This window comes from Pygocentrus nattereri, chromosome 24 (assembly GCF_015220715.1).
Source record: "Pygocentrus nattereri isolate fPygNat1 chromosome 24, fPygNat1.pri, whole genome shotgun sequence".
Taxonomy (NCBI): Eukaryota; Metazoa; Chordata; class Actinopteri; order Characiformes; family Serrasalmidae; genus Pygocentrus; species Pygocentrus nattereri.
The window spans coordinates 11,023,351-11,048,542 of NC_051234.1; the positions used below are offsets into that span (position 1 = coordinate 11,023,351).

Consider the following 25,192-nt stretch of genomic DNA (forward strand, 5'->3'; position numbering starts at 1 on the left):
AATGTACATTTTTGTTTTGCCCAGATTTGTGGAAAAATGGGTCGACTTTCAAACAAACTGAGTTCAGCTTCTTTTATTATAAGGGTTTAAAATTACATCACCATCTATTTGACTGAAGACAATTACAGCTCTCATATGACACCCACCTTTTGAATGTAGCCTATGAATTATGAAAGTTATGAGGAATATGAAGTGCATTTTGGAACCACCGGTGGTTCAAAGGAGTTTAAGAGGCCACAGCTTAGAGTATGTATTTCCCACATTTCTCCCCATTTTTTAAATGAGCTACGAATAACTAAAAAAATGAAAAGGTTTTATGGAGATATATGGTATAAACCATAAGGGTTTTAGGAGGGCTAATTTTACAGTTTTTTGTAAAAAATAACTCGGACCTCATTACCAATTTAGTTCAAACTGTGGCTCCACAGTAAAAATATTTTCAAAATTAGAATTAAATGTTTATGTTTAATCTAGAACGGACAAAATATGTTCATGTGAATTGCTGTTAGCTTAGTGCTAATGTCCTACTAGAATCCCATAGGGGTGCTATCAGGAATTAGCATCACTGTAGACAACTATATCCTGAAAATTAAGGCCTAGCTCTAATAGTCACGTGGTCCCACAGTCAAAAGCTATATGCCAAAAAACAAATAAGGTTTCAGACCTTAGATATTTACAAAGATTATGTTCTGATCTATTTAAGCCCAAGGCATTAATAGAGATAGTAATAAGGTAAATATATAACAAATCATCATTTATTTGTGTTGGGAAGTGTCTGTCCCAAAATTGTATATTTTTCAATTTTTTAAAGATTTTTTTGATTTCTTTAAAAGTGAAGTTGAACAATTTAGATGAATTATGAGTTTAATTTTTAAATAAAAAAAAATGCTGGCCTGTGTTTTCATGTCACTTTTGAGTTTTAGTCAGTTATTTTAGCCACATTTTAGAGCAGGAAGTGAGGCTGCATCCCTGTCCCTCATGGCCACATGGTGAGCAGTTAGATCCCAATGTAAATGCGTCCCATGGAACATTCCATCATTTGATTTACCAAAATAAACATAATTAAGCTGTAGGGTCACTCAAAGCAAGAGGATTTTAGTCTAAAGTTCAAGATCAGTTAAAAGTCTGAAATGTGTTTTAGCTCTGACTTTGAGCCAGTTTGGCAGAATCATGTATATACTGTATGCATATAGTACATCCACCTCTATTCACCCTTCATTGTGCCCGAAAAGCATATGCGATAAGAATAGTGAATAAGCTCAAGTACGAGCAGAGAAAACCCAAAAAGCACTGAAGCAGATTTTTGCAGAGAAAGGAATGCAGTGCATTTATGATGAGAGAGAGAAAAAGGCTGGTCGTCATGCATTTTTCATGGAAGTCGTTTTTCCTGGATGTCAACTGTGGTCTTCTCAGCCTTACAGAGGCTTCACTGCGATCCATGAATGGCAATGAAGGAGTGCTTCTAAAAGCCTAAAAAGAAGGTTGTATTGTAATAAACAGGAACATATTCACTGAATCAGCTAATAAACGCCTTTATCAGGCTCTGTTAACTCCAAGGATAAACAATGGCACAGCCAGTGGGCTTTAAAATGGCATTTAGGTTTACTTATGCATCTAACATGGTTTTATTTGTAAAAAATATACATAAATACACTGTACCGTGATATAAACTGAAACTGTCAGTAACCTTAATTATACCATGATACACAAACCAAACACATTTTGGCTTTAAATGTTTGAAATACTTTCAGGCATCTGATATATGTAGTTATATTTTAAAACATATACCTGATCCTTCATGGTATATGTGCATGTATGGCCTTGTAAGTTGTGGACAAATATCCATATTCCTGATAGGTGAGTGAACACATGTATATGCATAATATATGGGTCATTCATATACATCTACATCTGATACATGATTGAATGCACCCCTGTACTTACATTTGACACTGTATGTTTGCATTTAAAAATGAAATAATTTTATGTGCCAGGATTTATTTGTTAAATTATTTTATTGCATAGCTTGCAATGTGCATGTATCTAGAGTTTAGTTAGCTGTTACACTAATGTTCACCTCCTTAGGAAATATGTGGAATTTATAAAGATAACGCGCACACACACACACACACACACACACACACACACACACACACACACTCACATCTAAGTCGCTTCTCCTTCTGTGACACGAGGGGTGCTGGAGCCTATCCTAGCGGTTATCAGGCGGAAGGCAGGATACACCCTGGACAGGTCGCCAGTCCATCGCAGGGCAAAGATGATGCATATAAACAATAATATATATCACATATAACATATATAACAGGAAGCTAGTGTATATTAATAATGCATGCCATCCATAAATGAATAAAGTTTTCTGTCATATATTTGATTGTATATGAGCATATATGGCTGAAATATTGTTAAGTAACATATGAGATATGGAATAAACAAAGACGATGCATAAAAACATGGGCATCACCGTAGTTGGAAGAAAACCTTGTATCCGCATTTTTGTTGTTTTTCAGTTTTGAAAATGTGAAAATGCTGGTTGTCCTTTACGTCATGTATAAATTTCATGATGAATGGACCAAAACAAATGGCCCAAAAAGTCTGGTTGCATTGACTTACATTAAAAGTAAGTAGGGTTTTTCCTTCTCCTGTAAAGTTACCATTTTGGAGAAGGTTTTCTTCCTAAAGCAGCGATATATAACACACACACACACACACACACACACATATATATATATATATATATATATATATATATGTGTGTGTGTGTGTGTGTGTGTGTGTGTTATATATATCGCTGACCACCCAGACGACTGTCCTGTATGCAAGGGCTAACTAGTTTTTAATCTCCTCAAAACTTATTTGAATGCACACATACTTATATTACAAACAAATCAGAGAAAAAAAGTAAAACTTACAACACTGTGCTAGATTAGAAAAATAAATGAGGTGAAAATCAGTAAATTGCACTCCATCCATCCATCCATCCATCCATCATCTTCCGCTTCTCCGGGGTTCGGGTCGCGGGGGCAGCATCCTGAGCAATGAAGCCCAGACCTCCCTTTCCCCAGCCACTTCCACTAGCTCCCTGGGAGGGATTCCGAGGCGCTCCCAGGCCAGCTGGGCGATATAGTCACGCCAGCGTGTCCTGGGTCTTCCCCGGGGTCTCCTCCCCGGTGGACTTGCCTGTGACACCTCCCAAGGGAGGCGTCCAGGAGGCATCCTAACAAGATGCCCGAACCACCTCAACTGGCTCCTCTCGACGTGAAGAAGCAGCGTCCCTCCCGGATGACTGAACTTCTCACGCTATCTCTAAGGGAGAGTCCAGACACCCTGCGGAGGAAACTCATTTCGGCCGCTTGTATTCGCGATCTCGTTCTTTCGGTCATTACCCAAAGCTCATGACCATAGGTGAGGGTGGGAACGTAGATCGACCGGTAAATCGAGAGCCTTGCCTTATGGCTCAGCTCTTTCTTTACCACAACAGACCGGTAAAGAGCCCGCATCACTGCTGACCCAGCACCAATCCGCCTGTCAATCTCCCGCTCCCTTGTACCATCACTCGTGAACAAGACCCCGAGATACTTAAACTCCTCCACTTGAGGCAAGAGCTCATCCCCGACCCAGAGAGGGCTCTCCACCCTTTCCCGCGTGAGAACCATGGCCTCGGATTTGGAGGTACTGATCCTCATCCCGGCCGCTTCACACTCGGCTGCAAACCGATCCAGTGAAAGCTGAAGTTCACGGCCTGATGTCCCCAATAGGACCACATCATCTGCGAACAGCAGCGATGTGACCCTGAGGTCACCAAACCGGACACCCTCCATCCCCTGACTGCACCTAGAAATTCTATCCATAAAAATTATGAATAGAATCGGTGACAAAGGGCAGCCCTGACGGAGTCCAACTCTCACTGGGAAAAAGTCTGACTTACTGCCGGCCATGCGAACCAAGCTCCTGCTTTGTTTGTACAGGGCCTGAATGGCTCGTAGCAAAGAGCCATGTACCCCGTACTCCCGAAGCACCTCCCACAGAATACCCCGGGGAACACAGTCGAATGCCTTCTCCAAATCCACAAAGCACATGTGGACTGGTTGGGCAAACTCCCATGAACCCTCGAGAATCCTGGAGAGGGTAAAGAGTTGGTCCAGTGTTCCACGACCAGGGCGGAACCCGCACTGCTCCTCCTGGATCCGAGGTTCGACTATAAGCCGGACTCTCTTCTCCAGTACCCTTGCATAGACCTTACCAGGGAGGCTGAGGAGTGTGATTCCCCTGTAGTTGGAACACACCCTCCGGTCCCCCTTTTTAAAAAGAGGCACCACCACCCCAGTCTGCCAATCAAGTGGCACCACCCCCGATGTCCACGCAATGTTGTAAAGGCGTGTCAGCCAAGACAGCCCCACAACATCCAGAGCCTTGAGGAACTCGGGACGGATCTCATCCACCCCTGCAGCCCTGCCGCCAAGGAGCTTTTTAACTACCTTAGCGACTTCGGCCTCAGTAATGGACAAGCCTATTCCCGTGTCCCCAGACTCTGCCTCCTCACTGGAGAACGTGTCGGTGGGATTGAGAAGGTCCTCAAAGTATTCCTTCCACCGCCCAATGACGTCTTCAGTCGAAGTCAGCAGCACACCATCTCCACTATATACAGTGCTAGTGGCACACTGCTTTCCCCTTCTGAGTCGCCTGACGGTTTGCCAGAATCTTTTCGGAGCCGACTTAAAGTCACTTTCCAAGGCCTCACCGAACTCTTCCCACACCCGGGTTTTTGCCTTGGCAACGACTGAAGCCGCAGATCGCTTGGCCTGTCGATACCTGCCAGCTGCCTCTGGTGTCCTACAGGCCAACCATGTCCGGTAGGATTCCTTCTTCAGCTTGACGGCATCTCTCACCTGGGGTGTCCACCACCGGGTTCGAGGATTACCGCCCCGACAGGCACCAACTACCTTGCGACCACAGCTACAGTCAGCCGCTTCAACAATGGAGGAGCGGAACATGGCCCATTCTGAGTCAATGTCCCCCACCTCCCCCGATATCTGGTCAAAGTTCTGACGGAGGTGTGAGTTGAAGATCAATCTGACAGGTTCTTCTGCCAGACGTTCCCAGCAAACCCTCACTATACGTTTGGGTTTGCCTGGTCTGACTGGCATCTTCCCCCACCACCTGATCCAACTCACCACCAGGTGGTGATCAGTTGACAGCTCAGCTCCTCTCTTTACCCGAGTGTCCAGTACACATGGCCGCAAGTCCGCTGACACGACTACAAAGTCAATCATTGAACTGCGGCCTAGGGTGTCCTGGTGCCATGTGCACTTATGGACATCCTTGTGTTCAAACATGGTGTTCGTTATGGACAAACTGTGGTTTGCACAGAAGTCCAAAAACTGAACACCACTCGGGTTCAGATCAGAGAGGCCATTCCTCCCAATCACACCCCTCCAGGTCTTACTGTCGTTGCCCACATGAGCGTTGAAGTCCCCCAGTAGGACAATCGAGTCTCCAGGAGGAGCACTTTCAAGCACCCCTTCCAAGGACTCTATGAAGGCTGGGTATTCTGAACTGCTGTTCGGTGCATAAGCACAGACAACAGTCAGGACCCGTTCCCCAACCCGAAGGCGTAGGGAAGCTACCCTCTCGTCCACCGGGGAAAACCCCAACATACAGGCGCCGAGTCGAGGGGCTATGAGAAAGCCCACACCTGCCCGCCGCCTCTCACCATGGGCAACTCCAGAAAAGAAAAAAGTCCAGCCCCTCTCAAGGAGATTGGACCCAGAGCCCAAGCTGTGTGTTGAGGTGAGCCCGACTATATCTAGTCGGTATCTCTCGACCTCGCGCACCAACTCGGGCTCCTTCCCCGCCAGTGAGGTAACGTTCCAAGTTCCAAAAGCCAGTTTCAGCAACCGAGGATCAGAACGCCAAGGCCCACGCCTTCGGACACTGCCCGATCCACAATGCACCGCACCCCTACTACTGCCCCTCCCATCGGTGGTGGGTCGATGGGAGGGGGGACTCATGTAGCTCCTTCAGGCTGGGCCCGGCCGGGCACCATGAGTGAATGCCCGGCCACCAGACGCTCGCTGGCGAGCCCCTCCCCCAGGCCTGGCTCCAGGGTGGGGCCCCGGTAACCCTGATCCGGGCAGGGTACACGAGTCCTGCTTTGTTGTCCTCATAGGGGTGGTTATGGATCACACTTTGTCTGGCCTGTCACCTAGGACCAGTTTGCCATGGGAGACCCTACCAGGAGCTTTTGCTCCAGACAACATAGCTCCTAGGGTCCTTCAAGCACACAAACCTCTCCACCACGATAAGGTGGTGATCCATGGAGAGTAAATTGCACTGTGTGTGGAAAATGAGTGCTGAAAAGGGGCATTTTGTCTAGCGCTCTACTTTACCACCGGTGGGCCACCTAGAAAGCGCTGAGCAAAAATCCAGTGGGCCACCAGCTTCGCCATCAACAGGCCAACAGTTGCCCTTCTGTAATCTTGCTATCTGACATGCTGTTATATGTCATATATTTGAAATACTTGTATTGCAATAGATCAGATATCCATATGGGTAACATGGCTAACAATGAGATTAAAGCTAGCATGATAGCTTTAGCATAAAGCTAACTTCTCAAACACATACACAACTAGGTGCTGAGTTGCCTGTTGTTCTCTATGTGAGTCCGCCATGTTGGAGAGGTCAAGATCCGCTTGTGAACAAATTCACTTGTATTGAGAGACGAAGAGTCTCAGGATTAAATCAAACTTAACTTCCTTATTACTCGACCGATTTCCACCAAATTTGTTTTGTTACAACCCTCAGATTAATCTAGGCTGCACAGACTGCTCTCGGGAGCCTTGATATCTTTTAGAACTGACGGTGTTAATTAGCTGTCCAGACCAGCAGAAAAGCCTGCACCTGATGTTAAAAACCGAGTTTAGCACGAGCTCAGGTAGAAACATGATCAGCAATCAATCAATGTGTGAACCACTTCTTATCTGCATTCTATTCCTTCATTCTTCTATTCGAAAATGCGAAGAAGTTGCTGGCTGATGCACCATTTAGGGTGGAAATTGGAACAAGAAGGTAACATATAATTAACTAACTTCAAGTTGCTGTCAGTCAGTGCTAAGGTTAATCTATTATGAATATCTACACAGATTAAAGAATCTTATAATTTACCGCTGCAAAGCTTTAACCATCATTGTAAATAATAACCACTACATAAAATTAAGATCCCCTGAATAGACTATTAAATGAAATAAGCTGAATATAAAACCAGGGGAAAAACAATCACATCAACAGGTTCTCTGGGCCTCAGAGAACGGCCATATCTACATAAACACCACACAAACAATACGCATCACACAGACATAAGCGCGGATCACTGTGTTCCCTCCGTTATATAATCCTATCCCGCTTTCTGAGAGCAATATTCTTAAAATAGCATAATTTTACACAGTATCTGTCTAAATCTGCCGTTCTGTAATGGTACTGAATGCAGTCCAGCAGCAATGTTGACTCCCCCTAACGCTGATGTGCCTGACTGGACCCAGTGCGGCATCTGTGTATGTGTATCTATGGTCTCCTACCGAAAGCCAGTCTTTCATTCATTGTTAGCCATGTTAGCGGTGTGTATGTAAAGCCCTCATGCACCGCTGCAGTAAATGCTGCGCTAAGCAGTCCTGCTATTGCTTAAGAAGAGCTCCATCAGTAGAAGTCGTGAACTCCCAGCTCTAACAGCACATCAACATCTGAAAATTGTAAAGCAATAATGTCTTTAAATATTTTATGGACCTCTGAGGATGTGCTGTCATTTTGTAGTTCGCCTTTAGCTTCCTGAGTGTTCTGTGTCTTAGCCGTTTTTCTCTGACGGGAGAAAATTAACCAAAATCGCTGTAAACAAAAATGTTCCAAAGCTGTTTTTGTCCTATTAACAATTTCCTGACAATATCAATGGATCTCCCAAATTAGTAGTTTGTTAAGTAGAGAAAACAGGACTATTACATGCTACATGCAAGCTAACACTCCAGTTCATGAATTGACATGACAGGACTGGAAACCTCACTAAAATAGCTCACACAGACCAATTAGCTTTGTCCAGTGTGGTATTTTAGAGGTTTTGGTCTACAGTTTGAGTAGCTGGTGTTGGTATATACACCAATCAGGCATAACATTATGACCACCTCCTTGTTTCTACACTCACTGTCCATTTTATCAGCTCCACTTACTATATAGAAGCACTTTGTAGTTCTACATTACAGACTGTAGTCCATCTGTTTCTCTGCATACTTTGTTAGCCCCCTTTTACCCTGTTCTTCAGTGGTCAGGACCCCCATGCACCCTCACAGAGCAGGTACTATTTGGGTGGTGGATCATTCTCAGCACTGCAGTGGCACTGACGTGGTGGTGGTGTGTTAATGTGTGCTGTGTTGGTACGAGTGGATCAGATACAGCAATTATGCTGGAGATTTTTTTCTTGCTTCAAGTTTGACGCCTCTGTGTTTCATGTCCTCATGTGTTGTAGATTTACAGTTATGCGGACATGGTGGGCACGGTGACGGATGGCCGTTTTTCTGACCGGTTGGACTGGAACGGCAGTAAGAAGACGCTGGACCTGCAGGACGGATCCATTTACATCCTCAATGTCACCTTCAACGACACAGGCACCTACCGCTGCTACTTCGACCGCACGCTCACCTACGACTACTACGAGTTCCGCACCAACACCACCAAATACATTTCCATGAACGTCGTGGCCAAGGGTGAGTGGATCATGCTACACCAATCTGAACACTATAAACAATTTTAATAATACTAATAACACTAATACTACTACTACAGTTTTAGAAATAAAGGCCCACTTTTGGTTCCCTAAAGAACCATGTTTCAAAAAAGAGATTGTGTAAAGAACCTAAAGAAGGTTCCCGTGATGTAAAAGGTTTTGTGCCAGATCAAAGGGGTGGGGGTGGGGGGAGGGTTGGGAGGGATTATGCTTATATTTAATGTTTAATTCTGGATTTAATACTAGAATCGATTTTCAGCTTCAGTGTTCCAAAACCACATGCTGTACATCTCTATTCACCCTCTGCTCTGAAATGCTCTGTTAGAGCTCCTGTGTCATTAAACCCCACCTCCTGATGAGCCCAGAGTGCTCCGATTGGTCAGCTTGCCCTCTCTGTTCTGATCGGTCAACCTCCAGAGCGGTTCTGCCTTTCCATGTTCCACCCCTGTCCTCTTTCTCCAGTTGCACCAATTTTGCTGTATCAGTTTAATCCAGAATGGATCCTGAAAGTCCAGTTAGTGTCTTCTCCACATGTATACAACAATGAACACACTCTTCCTCCTCCAGTAGCCACTGTGCGCTGTGTGAGGGTGCCAAGTTCGCTGGTAGGCGGCGCAGTAAAGACTGTTACGAGATGATGTCATCCTGTAACAAAGGAGAAAAGTGGGAGAGAGTTTCTCCCTCTGGAGGAAACACTGAGCTTTGGGACTTTGCAGAATTTTTACATGCACAAAAAGATACAACACACTAACTGAAAGAGCAAAAGTGAAAAAGCATAACCGGCCCCCTTTGAGGGTTCTTACCAAACACATATATTGATACTTTAACTTTAAAAAGGTTCTTCATGCTCACACTGAAGGTGAAAAGTTCTTTAGGGAACATGGCATTGTGCAGAGAACCTTTTCTGGCACCATTATTTTGTGTACTAGTAATAACAATAATATTTTGCTGCTGTCAGAAGAAAACCTCTTATCTCTAAAATGGTAACTTTAAAGGAGAAGGAAGAAACATTCTTTATTTTTAATGTAAGTCAATGGAACCAGACGTCTTTCCATGTGATTTTGGGCAGTTCATCATGAAATGTACACACAACGGAAAGACCCACAGGTGCTTTCAAACTGTGTCAAAAACTGAAAAATAACAAAAAGATGCAGAGATACAGTGTTTTATTCAGACAGCAGCGATATGCCCAAACATATTACTTTGGCCCAAACATATTACTATTTTCAAATGTTAAAATCCCCAAAATTGCTTGCTGTATTATTTAATTGTTGATATCCCACAACCTTGTAAATATGTTGTTTTGTGTATAAACATTGTAAAAAATGTTGATAGTGTATTTGTAAAAGTAAGTCTGTTTATAAAAATATGAGGTAAACTCAACTGAGTAGTTTAGGATTCCCCAACTTGAGGTGAGCGAAGATGTTAAAAAGTAATATATCCTCTAATGTGCAAAAGTCGGGACCACCAGGATGTTTGTGAGGAGTTTAGAGATAAGATCATCCACTTGCATCACGAGAGAGAAAGTCAAAGTGAAAAAACAAGAGTTCAAAAACGGATTAAAAGCAACAGAGAAAATGACACCATAGACACCATCACCATCAAACGACACTACAAAAAATGGCTCCATCAGATAAACAGCACTTTCATCTTTGAGAGAGAGGAGAAAATCAAGCTGCTTCTGATCTGAAAACATCCACAGGCGTTTCTGTCCATCCTTCCACTGTGAAAAGACGGCTCAGCGCTGTGGGTCTGAAAGGACGTGTAGCCGTCAAGCTGTTTGATTACTTCAGAAAATCATCAACCAGCTTCTAAGACTGAGCTTTGGAGGTGTGTCTGCAGATTGTTTGAGAAACTGAAAGGGAGTCTCCTGAAAAGAATGGAAGCTGGAATAAAGGGAAAGAGTGACTCAGTGAACACTTGAACTTAGTCGTTTTGACTGTAAGTTAAGTAAAAGAAGGGGTCTCTGACTTCTGCACAGCGCTGTAATTATTAAATTAAGTTATGTTATCGGTCTTATCATTAGCCCGTTAGGAAGGTCATGACGAACACAGAGCGGATGGCGTGTGAGCAGAGAGAAGGTGTGTGTACACTTAGAACGATGCGCCGTTGCCTTGAACAGAACATCCTGAGTGGATGTCAAAAGCATGGACAGTGAGGCATCTTCTTTGTGTTAAAGTAAACAAGGTATCCATGGCAACAGCTCCAGGCCTTTGTCGCATTGACTCACGTGCACCTGCTGGTCTGTCAACAGGTAATAAACCCCTCAATCGCTGCCGTTTCTCATGCTGGGTTTTCTGACATGCACTTCTTTCAACACAGAGTGAGTCAGCAGTTTGGTGCTACATTGAAGCAATAGTTCAGTGCTCACCCCCCTGCCCTTTAACGTAAACGCAGAGCGGAGCCATACTTGGTGTCTGACCAATAGAATGAGATGCTCTGGAGATGCTGCACATAAATATATGGTCACCATGCCCAGTGCCAATCGTGGGCTAGAGGGGTATAAAGCTCCCCACATTGAGCTGTGGAGCAGAGGAACTGTGTTCTCTGGATTGATAAAGCCCCACCTAATACTTTTGGGATACGCTGGCGTGATGAAGCTCCACTGAGCACCTTTGGGATGAGTTGGAGTGATGAAGCTCCATTGAGCACCTTTGGGATACGCTGGAGTGATGAAGCTCCATTGAGGTTTTTAAGATGAGTTGGAGTGATAAAGTTCTATTGAACACCTTTTGGATGAGTCAGAGCGATGACGCTGTTTAACACCTTTCGAATGAGTCGGAGTGATGAAGCTCTACTGAACACCTTTTGGATGAGTCAGAGTGATGAAGCTCCATTGAGCACCTCTGGGATGAATTGGAGTGATGAAGCTAATACCTATGGGATCTTGAAATGATCCAGAATTGACCATCCAACGTCCATCAGTACTAATGCTCTTATGGTTAAATACAATCAAATCCAGAAAAAACACTGGAGTCTACAGACCTTTGGACCTATGTTCTACTTGGGCCTGTACTATACTGGTGGTTGTTGTTGCTGTTTACAGGCTCTAAATTAGTCTTTATGCCGTGAGCAATACTAAAAATACAGTGTGCTCAGAAAATGACACAACAAAGATATAAAGCTGAGCTGTGTGTTTTTAGAGAAACACAGACACCTTGTGGTTGAGTAGTGACATTGCACTAATCCAGTAAGGCCAATTTAAACTACTCCTAAGAATTTGTATGAATTTGTATGAATATGCATGGCTTATAATGATAAAAATTATAAATAAATAAATACAAACCTAGCCTGATTCACTCATACAACCTCTGCATTGGCCATTCAGATATACAGTATTCTACAGTTCAACAGATGTCCTATTTATAAGATTGATAGTCAAATTACTTCTCTATGTAAGATACGATTAGAAGAGAATGATGCATTCGTCTAAATTGTGATTGAGAGATTCAAGCCTGGTAGATGCTACAGGGAACCATGTATGCAGGACAATTTTTAACTACTATTTTGTTATATTACATTCATGAATTGTACAATATGTGCTTTCATTTATTCTAAATTCTTTTATTTCTCTCCCTCTCTGTTTCCGTAGCGACCCGTGGCATGGCCTCGATCCTGTCGGAGGTGATGATGTACGTATCGATCATTGGGCTGCAGCTGTGGCTGCTGGTGGAGATGGTTTACTGCTACAGGAAGATCGCAGCAGCAGGAGAGGAGGCGCTGAGAGAGAGCGCGTGAGTGACACTGACACACTCACACTCACTCACACACACACACACACACACACACACACACACACACACAAACACACACACACACACACACACACACAGAGAGAGATGATCCCCTGAACTGGTTCAGAGTCAGAGCTGAAAATGCATTTCAAACTTTTAACTGATTTTGGAGTTTAGACTAAAGTCCTTTTGCCCTGAGTGACTCTAAAGCTCATTTCGTTCATTTTATTAAAACAAATGACTGAACATTCAATTTTGTCATTACCAAAACAGTCATAACTTTACCCAAACGTTACCAAATGTTTTGGTAGTGACAATTATAGATCATTTTGAGCTCAAAAACATACCAGTACATGACCAGCAAACAGACTTCTACTTACAAACTTCTTCTACTTACAAACAACTGTGGTGTGAACTGAAAGTTGAGAGCCTGCACGTTCCACAGTTTCTCCACTTGTTTGACTGAGCTACGCTCTAAAAAAAGGTTCCTCAAGGGTTCTTTAGTAAAGACAGTGGCTCTATATAGAACCATGAACATTCAGAGAATCTTTCGCATGCCTAAATGATTCTTTGCATGGTGAAATTGTTCCTCAGATTATTGGAGAACGTGCTGTATGGTTCTATATACAACGAAAAAAGGTTCTGCTATTGTTACAAGCTTGACATCGTAACGATAGCAGAACCCTTTTCGGTGCTATATAGAACACATTTCTCAATCAATCTGAAGAACCATTGCACCATGGAAAGGACCATTTAAGCATGCAAAGTTCGTTTAAGCATGCAAAGTTCTTTGAGCTTTCATGGCTGTGTTTACTCAAATAATTCCTATAAAATATCAGCATGTTAGCACTGACGATAACTGCAGCTTCAAAGGGGTCCTGAGTGTTCTGAGGTCACCTGACCCACCACAGGCCTGGTGGCCACTCTTCTGTGCTCTTGTTTTCTTGTCACTTTGTATTTCTTTCACTTCAGATTCCTATCTTTCCTCTCCTTACAGTGTGTTTATCTGTATTTACCTTATATTTCACTGTCTTTGGTAAACCTACTGATTTTGTCACTAGACCTGCATATCTGTAGGCTTCTCTCTTCATTTTCTCTTTCTCTCTTTCTTCCTTCCTTCCTTCCTGTCTTTTCTCTTCCGGTCCTGCTTTCCTCTCTCAGGGCTGAGTATTTAGCTATAACCTCCGAGAGTAAAGATAACTGTGCTGGTGTGGCAGTGGCAGAATAACAGGTAGGTTTGTTTGAACATGTTAGGGGTAGAGAAGTGTTGTGTATCATGTCTGTTATGTATATTATGCTTTATTATGGGTACATAAATAACAGCGTCAATATTATTTAATTATTCACATGAGTGTTTGAGATGTAATCAGAGTGATTCAGAGTGGTTTGGTGTGAAATGGTTCAGATGTCTTTACAGTGGTGGTGATAGGAACCAGGGGTCGCCATGACAACAACACAAATATAGACATTTTATTTACTATCAAAACCACCAGTGAACCTACACGAGTCTTCTGAGTTTATATGGAATGTTGATGATGGGGAAATAGTGGAAAATCTGAAAAATGTTTTCTTTGAGGACTATTTTGCCTCACATCATCCTGCATATATCTCTCCACTATGAATGAGGCTGAGGTGGACGTCTGGTTCCTATCACCACGAGTTCTACTTCATGCCATAGCACTCTACCTCTTAACCATTTAATTATGCAGGAATTTTGGGAATTTAGTGGAATTTTATATATATATATAAATATAAATATATATATATTTGAATTTTAATACACCTTTAAGCCCATGGTGTACGAGCGTGCAGTCATTTTCATTATGATCCATTAAGAATTTCATTTTGACAATTTGGAAAAACAGCTGGAATTCCCCTTTAACTAACTGGCTTTGGTTTGAATTTCAGGGCCAAAAAACCTCTCAAGCTCCGTCCCTGAAACTCCACCATCGCTACGATCTTCATGCCCACACAGTGACCTTCTCCTGCTCTGCACTGCTGTCAGTAAGAGACTCTGACTGTCCACAGAAGAGCTGAAGGCCACACGCTTTGTAGAAACATCACAACAGCGTTTCATTTCACCAAAGGCTCCGTGTCTGCGTCGAGGTTTGGACTCCTACACTCTTCAGAGTATTGAATGAAAGCTCCGCCACAGGGGTTTAAACACAGCATGAGTAAGTGTATAACTCTAAACATTAGAATTGTATTGAACATGACTTGTATATATGTATTCTTCTAACTCTGATCCTTTCTTTTTTATTTCACACAAGAGGAAAAAAAATCTGCTTTATATGCAAGTATATGAAAATATATGAAAATGTTTTAACTCTCCACATAGTGAGCCAGTCAACATCAGAAATACGAACAATGTTTATATGGGCCTCATAAATGGTAAATAGATACATTCCTTTATATTCTGATACACCTAAAAACAGTCTATTGTATAATTAGTCAGGCACTTGATGAAATGTCAGCCTGGATGTTTACGTCTGTCTGATGCTGAAGGCAGAAGAGTGAAAGTGGTGATTTGGGTCATTTTATCTCTCTGCCTCATCCGTAGCAGCTGGAGACTGAGGCAAGCTGTCCAAACACTGTTATTAAAGGAACAGAAATGCTAATGGCTAACTGACTGACGGACCTAGCTTTTATTAGCATTGAGACTGCTTCCCCCTTCAGCTGCGTTTAGACTGAAAAGGCTAACTGGTCCCAATAATATGGACCCTTTTCTATAAATCTAACAGCAGTCTGAATGCTAATGCTAATGGCTAACTGACTGCAGCTGAACTGGACCTAGCTTTTATTAGCATTCTGACTGAAAAGGCTAACTGGTCCGGCTAACGCATCTTTTTCTATAAACATAACAATAGTCTGGATGCTAATGCTAACGGATAGTCCACTGCAGCTGACCTCGGACCAGCTTCCCGTCCTTAATCACATCTTAAACATTTTGAAACATCCTAATATGGCAGAGAACGAATGAAAGCTAGCTAACATTGCTAATCAGTGTTTAGCACTACCGTTTAGAATTCATGGTAAATTCAGCTTTTATTCATTGCCAGCCACGTTCTAAGGTTAAACTATCCCTTCAGCGGTATTCAGACTCAAAAGGCTAACTGGGCCTGATAATACATACCTTTTTCCACAAATCTAATAGCAGTCTGAATGCTAGTTAACTTACTGCAGCTGATGTAGAACCGGCTTCCTCTTTTTCCTCACAGGGATTGTTCATCACTTTGAAGATAACATGTCTGCAAGTAAATGAAGTCGACATTTTACAGTTCAGAATTCTCTGTAAATCACCTTTCTAGCCTTTATTCGTTGTTAGGGCTGTTAGCACTGTTCGTTGAAACTGCTCTTTCAGCCATATCTAGATCGAATAGCCAATGTCCCAATATTACATGCATTTTCCAAATATCTAATCAGAGTCCGAGTGCTAATGACTAACCAACCGCAAAATGATGTGGAACCAGCTCCCTCTCCTGAATCACGTCTTTAAAGAGATTGTTCAACACTTTGAAACATGCTAATGTGGCAGAGAGTGAATGAAGGCTAACATTGCTAATCAGCATCTAGCATTACCATTTAGACTTTATGGTAAATTGCAACTCTAGCTTTTATTTACTGCTAGATGTGTTCTAAGGTTAAACTATGCCTTCAGCTGTATTCAGATTGAAAAGGCTAACTGGGCCCAATAACACATACCTCGTTCTCTAAATGTCTAATGTCTAAATGCCAGTCTGAATGCTAATACTAATGGCTGACAAACTAAGACGCTAACATTGCTAACTGCAAATTGAATTGTTAGCCGTGTTAGCATTCTACGGTTAAACTATTCCTTCAGCTGTATTTACACTGAAAAGGGGGTCCAATAACATATACTTTTTTCTACAGATGGAAGAGTATTCCTAATGCTAATGCTAAGTAGCATCCTCTCCTTGTCCCATTAATACGTATCTTTTTCTGTAAATCTGAGAACAGTCTGCACAATCAAAAGCAATGGTTTTGTAGGGTTAATATCGCAAATCCTCAAATAATGTGACAGTTAAATAATAATACATGGTGTTCAGCTGCATTACAAAACAGGAATATTTTATATATTACAAAGCACATGAGTTCAGTTTGGATCAATATATCTATATAAAGCTATTAGCAGTTAGCATAAAGCTACAGCCTGCCACCAGTTCCAAGGAGTGACACACACACACACACACACACACACACACACACACATACACACACACACATATATTTATATATATATATATATATATATATATATATATATATATATATATATATGATTGTTCATACAGATGATTGCTCTGAATGGGCTTTTTTAAAAAAAAATGTATATTGACCTTAGCTAAGGGCAGTTAGCGCTCTCTTAGCTTTCAGATGTAGTTAAACCAACACAGCCACAGCTTCTTTTCACTGAAGAAGCAGATTCCGGCTGGTTGGTCATGGCCTTGTTGTCTCATCAGCTGTAAGGACTGTAGTAACAGTTCGTACCGTAGCCATCTAAAACTAACCTCCCTAACAGGACATTTTACTGACGAAGGACCAAGGGCTGATTTGAGCGTCTCTGATGAAACTGACTGTCAAACTGTGTGGCCTGTGACCTGAAAAATGTATGCAAGCCTTTTACTGTTCCTGTATGAAGCATTCCAACGAGAAAAATTGATGATACACTGATATGAAAAGTGGATTAAAAGAACTGTGTCTTCTCCTCTTAAAGGAGCACTTCAGTGTTCGTTGAACCTAATCTCAATCTGCTGCATCTGTGGTGGACGGTGGATTACCATGGACTCCCCTCAAAATCTAACTCCTGGGAATGGGTGGGGCTAAACTGCAGATGGCTGAATGGGTGGGGCTAAACTGCTGTAGACTGAATGGGTGAGGCATGGGTGGGGCTAAACTGCTGTAGACTGAATGGGTGAGGCATGGGTGGGGCTAAACTGCAGTTGGCTGAATGGGTGGGGCTAAACTGCTGCAGACTGAATTGGTGAGGCATGGGTGGGGCTAAACGGCACTTGGCTGAATGGGTGGGGCTAAACTGCTGTAGATTGAATGGGTGAGGCATGGGTGGGGCTAAACTGCTGTAGACTGAATGGGTGAGGCATGGGTGGGGCTAAACTGCAGTTGGCTGAATGGGAGGGGCTAAACTGCTGCAGACTGAATTGGTGAGGCATGGGTGGGGCTAAACGGCACTTGGCTGAATGGGTGGGGCTAAACTGCTACAGGCTAAATTGGCAAGGCTAAACTGCTATAGACTGAAAGGATGGGGCTAAACTGCTGTATGCTGAATGGGCAGGGCTAAACTGCAATAGGCTGAATAAATGGGGCTAAACTGCTGTAGGCTGAATGGGAAGGGGGTACTGCTGTAGGCTGAATAGGTGGGGCAAATCTGCTGTAAGATGAACAGGCGGGGCTAAACTGCCATAGGCTGAATGGGCTGGGCTAAACTGCTGTAGACACAATAGGTGGGGCTAAAGTGTAATAGGCTGAATGGGCAGGGCCATATATACATATATTCATGGCTGTGACATCATAACCATGATTAGTTCAAAGCGGATGTTTTTGCAGCTTTAAATGACCGCTTGCGCTAACTGACCATAACGCTACAGCTGCAGCAGATGGAGACCGGGGTGAAAAACGCTGATGGACTCCTTTAACCCCTCCTGGTAGCCGATTCCTGGCAGTGACTACAGGGAGCAGCATAACACTGCCACAGTCCTACTGCCTTCCCCACGCGCAACTCGCCGAGTAGGGTTTTATAACTGAGCTCACAATTCAAATCTCAGATTTTTCAACACTGGTTTTAGTACCTTTGAGACTTTCCGGTCAGTGCTTACATTTTATGAGTAGATTTTTACTGCATGACTAACACTTTTGCCTAAAACGATTAGTCATAAACGTTGAAGTTTGTAAGAAGTCTCGTTGTGGTAAAAACTATAGGCACCTCTTCTTGAATTCACTGATCCAAACAGTGAGAAACACCCACCATTACTGTCTACATTACTGATGGCATATCATCTGTATATGCTTTACAGGAGGACCTCACTCTGAATGCGAACATGCTAACAATGATAATGGGGACCTAACAGCGCGATCGTGTTTGATGTCTTTCATGCTTTCAGCTGTTATTAGCATGCTTAGCATTGTGAGGTGAGGTGCTCCTTTAACGTTAGCTGCTTCTAGTGCTAATACTACTAAAAGAGTGATGGGTATCGATGCTGCGGTCATGACAAACGCGGAACTCGGAACCACTTTCCAGAGATGCAGAGTGTGTTTCTTTGGTTTCTGAATGCATAAAAGCTCTTCGAAAGCTCTTCTACACTGGAATTAAAGAGCTGTTTGGTCAGATCTTCATTTCTTTTTAATGTGAGTGTAGGCAGGGAACTTTCATTATTAATACAGGGCCAACAATTACACAATGGCACACATTTAGATCAAAAATCTGGAATTTTCGATTATCTTCTTAAGCCAGGCTTAAGAAGAGCAGAGGTAGGTGTTGCTAAATTTAAGCAGCATATACATGATGTGCACAATGACATCATGCAAAAGCGAATATGCAGATGAGCTGAGCAGAGATCAGTCAAGATTGCTGATGTTTGGCACCGGAAAAGCGCTTTTCCACTGCATGGTAGCTCGACTCAACTCTACACTCAGCTCTTCCTCCGTGTCATTTTTGGTTTGTCCATTAGGCAAAAGGTGGTACCTGGTACCCACAACTTTTTTGGTACAATCTCTGTTGAGGTAACAAGCGAGCTGAGCTGATAACAAAAGGTGATGTAAAAACACTGCAGGCTGCTGATTGGTCAGCCAGAATCGCTCAACACATATGCTAATGTTAGCTACCAGTTTAGCATAGTTTTTCCTCCAAAGTTTCATTTGGTGTCACTATGACAACGAGCTGCATTTAGGGGCCGCTATATCCACTGTGGAAAATGAAGCAGCTGGTACCAAAAGCAGGTCGAGTTGAGCCGATACCACGCAGTGTAAAAAGTGGTTTAACTGATTGTGTCACACACTACATTTACATTTATGGCATTTGGCTGACGCTCTAATCCAGAGCGACTTACAATTTGATCATTTTACACAGGCAGGCCAAGGCGGTGTTAGGAGTCTTGCCCAATGACTCTTATTGGTATAGTGGAGGGTGTTTGCCCAGGTGGGGATTGAACCCCAGTCTACAGTGTAGTAGGCAGAGGTGTTAACCACTACACTATGCCAACCACTAGAACACTAGAAGCCACATCGAGATCAGACCCAATATCAGATACAATATCAGACCCACTTTGGTGCTCAGGACTGACCAACCACTCTGCGTTCCTTTACAGTCACAGGTAAACCATCCTGAATTCTGGGAATTCTGTAGCTCCCCTGGGATTTTTTGGTACTGAGGAAAGTCGGAGCTCTTGAGAAAACTCCAGCTTTCAGAGTGAGGGGTTTAAGATTGGATAACAATTCTTAAATGGATTTTTCCCACTTCCCGGTTCTGCCGCAGTCATGAATGCAGCATAACGCACTTCACCAGTGACAGACAGTGATTGTTTAGACGCACCCTGTAAACACTCTGTACAGTTGCACCCACACTTATACAGCCTCAACCAACTCTGAAGTATGCACTACATGTATAAGTGAAAATGTTGCTTGCCAAACAAATGATAAAGATATGAAATAAATAAATACTAATGAGTGTGTGTTTGTGTTTCTCTGTCTCCCTGACATTGTACACAGCAGATAAAAATGGCAGAAAAAATTTTACCAAATGTGTTTCAGCTTCATTTGTTTAAAGAGCCCATATTCTATATCAAAGAGCTCATGTCCTATATTAAAGAGCCTATATCAAAGAGCTCATGTCCTATATTAAAAAGAGCCCATATTCTATATCAAAGAGCCCATATCCTATATCAAAGAGCTCACGTCACATATTAAAGAGCCCGTATTCTATATCAAAGAGCCTGTGTCCTATATGAAAGAGCTCTGTCCTATATTAAAGAGCCCGTATTCTATTGTCGTGTCTCGACACTTGTTTGACCACCAAGCCTAAGTTCTATCTATGTTTTGTAAAATAAAACGAATTCAATTTGTTTGTTGAAAGAAAATAAAAAGAATCGAACGAACTAAGAAATACGAGAAGACTAAGAAATATGAGAAGACTCTTCAGAATTCAGAAGTGCAGGTCCTTTATTTCTTGAGCATGGAGAATGTTTTCCAAAGGCCGTTGGACGACACACCCAAATATACAAAATTTGTACACGTTTTATACCCTCGGTGAAGGTGGGGTGACATCGCCCCACCTCTTTTTGTCATCTCCTGATTTCACAAAACCACCATTATATTCAAATTGACCTTCATATGTCTATCAAATAGGGTCTTGTGTGAACCATTATCTCCAAGTCTTGTCCGAATTCTTTTTTAAAAAAACATTGTGCCAAGCACATGCTGGTACTTTTCCATCTCGGCTTTTTGGCCTTGAAAGGTTCACAAGTTCACTCGCTCCTTATATAGTATCTGTTTCCTCTCTTGCACCCTACTGAGGTTATTTTAGGGCACTTATTCCAATGTGCTTAGGCCTTATTTATGATCTATCCTGTATAATACATGGCATTTTAATTTTGAGAATCTTTAATTTACATCATTCCCCCCTTTTGCGACAAATAGTCGCGAACCATACATCTTCTGGTTTTGCTGTATTTAACTATTTCTACATCTCATTAGTGTGGTGCATTTAGTGTACTTAGTATTGTAACTTTGTAATATTCAGTAAATTTTTGTACCACATATGTGTTGTGATATGTATTGTGTGCATTTGTTATAAAATTGTACATGTTAGACTTGAAATGTTACTAATGTTGAACCTGTTGGAAACTTTGAAAAGTATGAATGCTGCTGAATTGCTGCAATGCTGAATTTCTGCCTCAAAGATTTCACAACATTAAGAAATAGAACCATTATAACAACATCATACATACATCAAATCAATACATCATAAAAATAGAACCATTAGAACAACATCATACATACATCAAATCAATACATCATTCCACCCAGAAGGGATCAAACACAAAAAATCAACATATTGCAGGAAACCAAAGAGCAATATTAACTCACAATCCAACAAGGATTGTGCAATAACCATTTGGAATGACGACTGAGCACGGACATCCTGTCCCGGGTGACTTTAAGAGTCAGTCAGAAGGGCATCCTGGCACAGCATGTGCTCTAACCGAAACTCGTTCCTAGCAAATCCTCATAGGATAGCATTGTATAGAGCTCAATCCCCATTTTCAGGGGCATCCGGCATGCTCCAGCTGAGTTGTCAGTAACCCCAGCCCATTGGCTCATGTCTGACTGCTCAGGCCTGTAGCCCTGTCTTCACATCCATCAGTCAGTCTTGTTAGTGCCAAAAAGCAATATGCCAATTAACCAAATTAGAGCTTCCAACACAACTATCATACAATAGAGATTTTCTTGTAATACTGGACGGTAAAATAAGTAACAGCAAAGCTTAACAACCCTTGTTTCTAACAAACAAAAATGGAACTTGCAGTAGCATTACATATATAAACGAAAATGAATACATGTGGACAACATACAGATAATATGAATCCATAGATGCACATTAATCAACATACTGATAACATACTGATTAAGACATGAATAAATGATGAAATGAGTCTTCAGGCGTCAATCTCTTCTGCCTCTGGTGATTTTTCATCACGTTGGGAGGCACGTTGCTAACACAAGGGAGAGGTTACCAGCACATCACCTTTGTTAGATTAAGGCGTTGGCATCGGTGATAGGTCCAATACGACACGTAACACGAACAGTCTCTGTTGGATGACGAGGTAGTTCGGCACGTACCATAGCAAATTGTCCATGTATCGAGACCAGAGCAAACACACGATTCATGATGAACCTGAAAAGACATGGTCCAATACACAAAAACAACAAAAGGACTAGCAGAACAGGGAGTAACATAGTAACAAACCAATGAGTCCATGGACCCAACCAAGATGTTAACCAAGAAAACCAATTTGATGAGACTACCGGCGGGGCTTGTATAGCGGCTCTCATATGGTCAATGATGTCCGTGATATTGGAGCTATAGTCCGGAATAGAGAAGCAGCAAGAGGTGTTTAGTACTTTACATACACCCCCCTCCTTGGCCAGGAGGAGGTCTAAAGCCATACGATTTTGCAACACTGCTTGGCGAACGGCGGAAAGTTCAGTATTAATAAGAGACAAAGCCTTTTCCATGTCATTGGCCAGGACTAATACCTGCCATGTGAGACCATTAATTTTGTTTAATGTAGCGGTAGTACCATCCCCTAGGAATAAAGACCAACCAACGACACTCCCAGGAGAGGTCCATGGGTCGGCAAGGGTGTAGCCATTGTAAGTGGAGGCAGAACGTCTCCGTCGAGAGTGAGTGATAGAGTGAGTAGAAGAGTGAAGGTAAGTAGTAGAGTGGGGGAGGACTAAATCTGGCGTACAGCAACCTTTCCAAGCAAATAACGTGAAACTAGTGGCATTAGGCCGACGCTGGCGAGGAAGGTTAGTATATGCGTTATCACCACATACCCAGGAAACAGGACCCGATGCTCGTGTTACCAACATCGCTTGAATAGAGGCTGGGGGTATGGGTGAACATGAAGAGCTATTACATATTGTGGCAGCGTCCCCTTTTTCATCGAGAGCACGTATGTAAATGGAATAATCAGTATGACCCAGAGACGGGCCGTCAGAGGAACCATGACCACATAAGCACATAAGAGAGTTTCGGGGAGGTACCACATGAAAAGAGAAATTTACAAACCTAGGAGAATATCTAGGTGAACTGGTGGAGCAATCATTATTACGGTAAGCTATCGCGCGTGAAGCATTTGCAAGCCACTTTGGTAAGACACCCGAAGTATGGAAAATATGGCTAACATTAATAGCGAAACCCACGCCAATGTTGAGTGCACAGTCTGACACATTGCATTGCAAGGAGTTAGCTACTGATAAATTCACAGGAATAGGAATAAACGGCTGGGAGAATTCCTGGCAGACGAGGCATGCTTGATCTGGATGTAGACTTTGAGCGGTGGTCATAACCATGGAACAGGCTTGGTTCCCTTGGCACTGCTGTTCAGTAGTCTGCCAAACCCTGGAATAGTCCAAGGTCGAGACCTCTCTTCTTCGTCTCTTACGAAATAAGTGAAGCTTGTTTGTGTCTAATGTGTATGTCTCTGGTGTAGTAGGTGTATCAGTGCTCTGTATCACATTGATCAGGTTATCAGTGTATAAGAATGTTGTGTTGTCAGTGTACAAAAAGGATGTGTTCTTTCTCGGGCTGTCAGTGTAGGAAACTGTGTTGTTCTTTCTCATACTGTCAGTGTAGGATATGTTTGCATAGAAAATTATGGTCACAATGATGACAGTCACCAACCACAACATACACATAGTTCCCCTTAGTCCTCATAGTCCCGGTAATCTGAAAGGATGCCATGCTGTCAGTATGTCTGTGTTTGGTTATCAGAGTCAATTGTTCAATCTCTGTGTGTATGCAAAATCAGAGTTTGTGCTCCTTAGAGGCAGCGCTAGGCTTGCACCTCAAATGGAGACAAAAAACAAAATGTGAGTCTGGATGGCTGTTTACCAACCGTAGCCTAGACTCTCATTTACGTCAATCTGAGTCTTCGTCATCAGGTGGCGTTGCTCTGGTGATGCTCCTTGTGGTGGGTCGTGAAACACCACTCGGTCCTGCTACGGCCTGGTCCTCTGCTCCTGAGTTGTCAGCGGCGTGTGGCTGCTGCTGATCTGGTCCTTCTGATGTCACGGGTCTTAGTAGATCTGGAGCTCTGGAACAATGGTTGAGATGAATCCAGACTTTACGACCTTTTACCTTGACTGCTGTGGGAGTGGCCAAGACCACTTCGAAGGGTCCCTCACGTCTTGGTTCACTCCAGCCTCTTTTGAAGGTTTTGATGTACACGTAGTCACCAGGAAGTACCTCCTTCAGACGTTCATCATCGATGGTGGAAGTTCTCCCCTCAGTCGCACCTTTCACCTGGGTGAAGATTTCTTTGTGGATTTTTGTCAGACATTTGACATACTCTTGCAGTCCTTTTTGCACGAATGATGCCATTTAGCCTTTCTACTCTGCCCTGAGATTGGGGGTGATAAACACATCCCAATCGTCGTTTGATTCTTAATGCCTGGGAGATTTTCTGTATCACAGCATTCACAAAGTGTTGACCATTGTCTGAGCTTATTTTATCGGGAATGCCAAATCTTGGAATGACTTCCCTCAACAGAAATTTGGCTGCTGCATCTGCAGTTTCTCTAGTTGTTGCTTCCGCCTCAATCCACTGACTGAAAAGGTCAACTACTACGATGATGTACCTGTACTTGCCCACTGGTTTTCCCATGTCCATATAATCCATCATTAGATGTCTAAATGGACCATCTGGAACTGGAATGTGACCTAATGGCGCAGTCAAAGACTTTCGGTAGTTGTATTCTACACAAACCGCACAATTAGTCAAAACGTGATCTACCGTTGGAGCCAAATACGGTGACCACCATTCTGCTTTTATTTGTTTGATGACTTCTTTCCTGTGCACGTGTGTTGGACCATGAGCTGTTTGAATGAATATATTTAGTAGGGTCAATGGTGCTA

At 42.8% G+C, this 25,192-nt stretch overlaps 1 protein-coding gene across 1 annotated transcript in view; it reads left to right on the forward strand.

Annotated features, from left to right (window-relative positions):
- The window catches only part of scn1ba (sodium channel, voltage-gated, type I, beta a), a 43,126-nt gene extending 26,349 nt beyond the window's left edge, over positions 1-16,777 (forward strand). Inside the window, exons 3-6 of the mRNA XM_017714435.2 lie at positions 8,528-8,765; positions 12,378-12,519; positions 13,681-13,750; positions 14,428-16,777. Of these exons, the coding sequence (XP_017569924.1) occupies positions 8,528-8,765; positions 12,378-12,519; positions 13,681-13,747 (447 nt within the window). The 3' untranslated portion in view covers positions 13,748-13,750; positions 14,428-16,777. The remainder of the gene's footprint in view (positions 1-8,527; positions 8,766-12,377; positions 12,520-13,680; positions 13,751-14,427) is intronic.
- Positions 16,778-25,192: the final 8,415 nt, after the last annotated feature.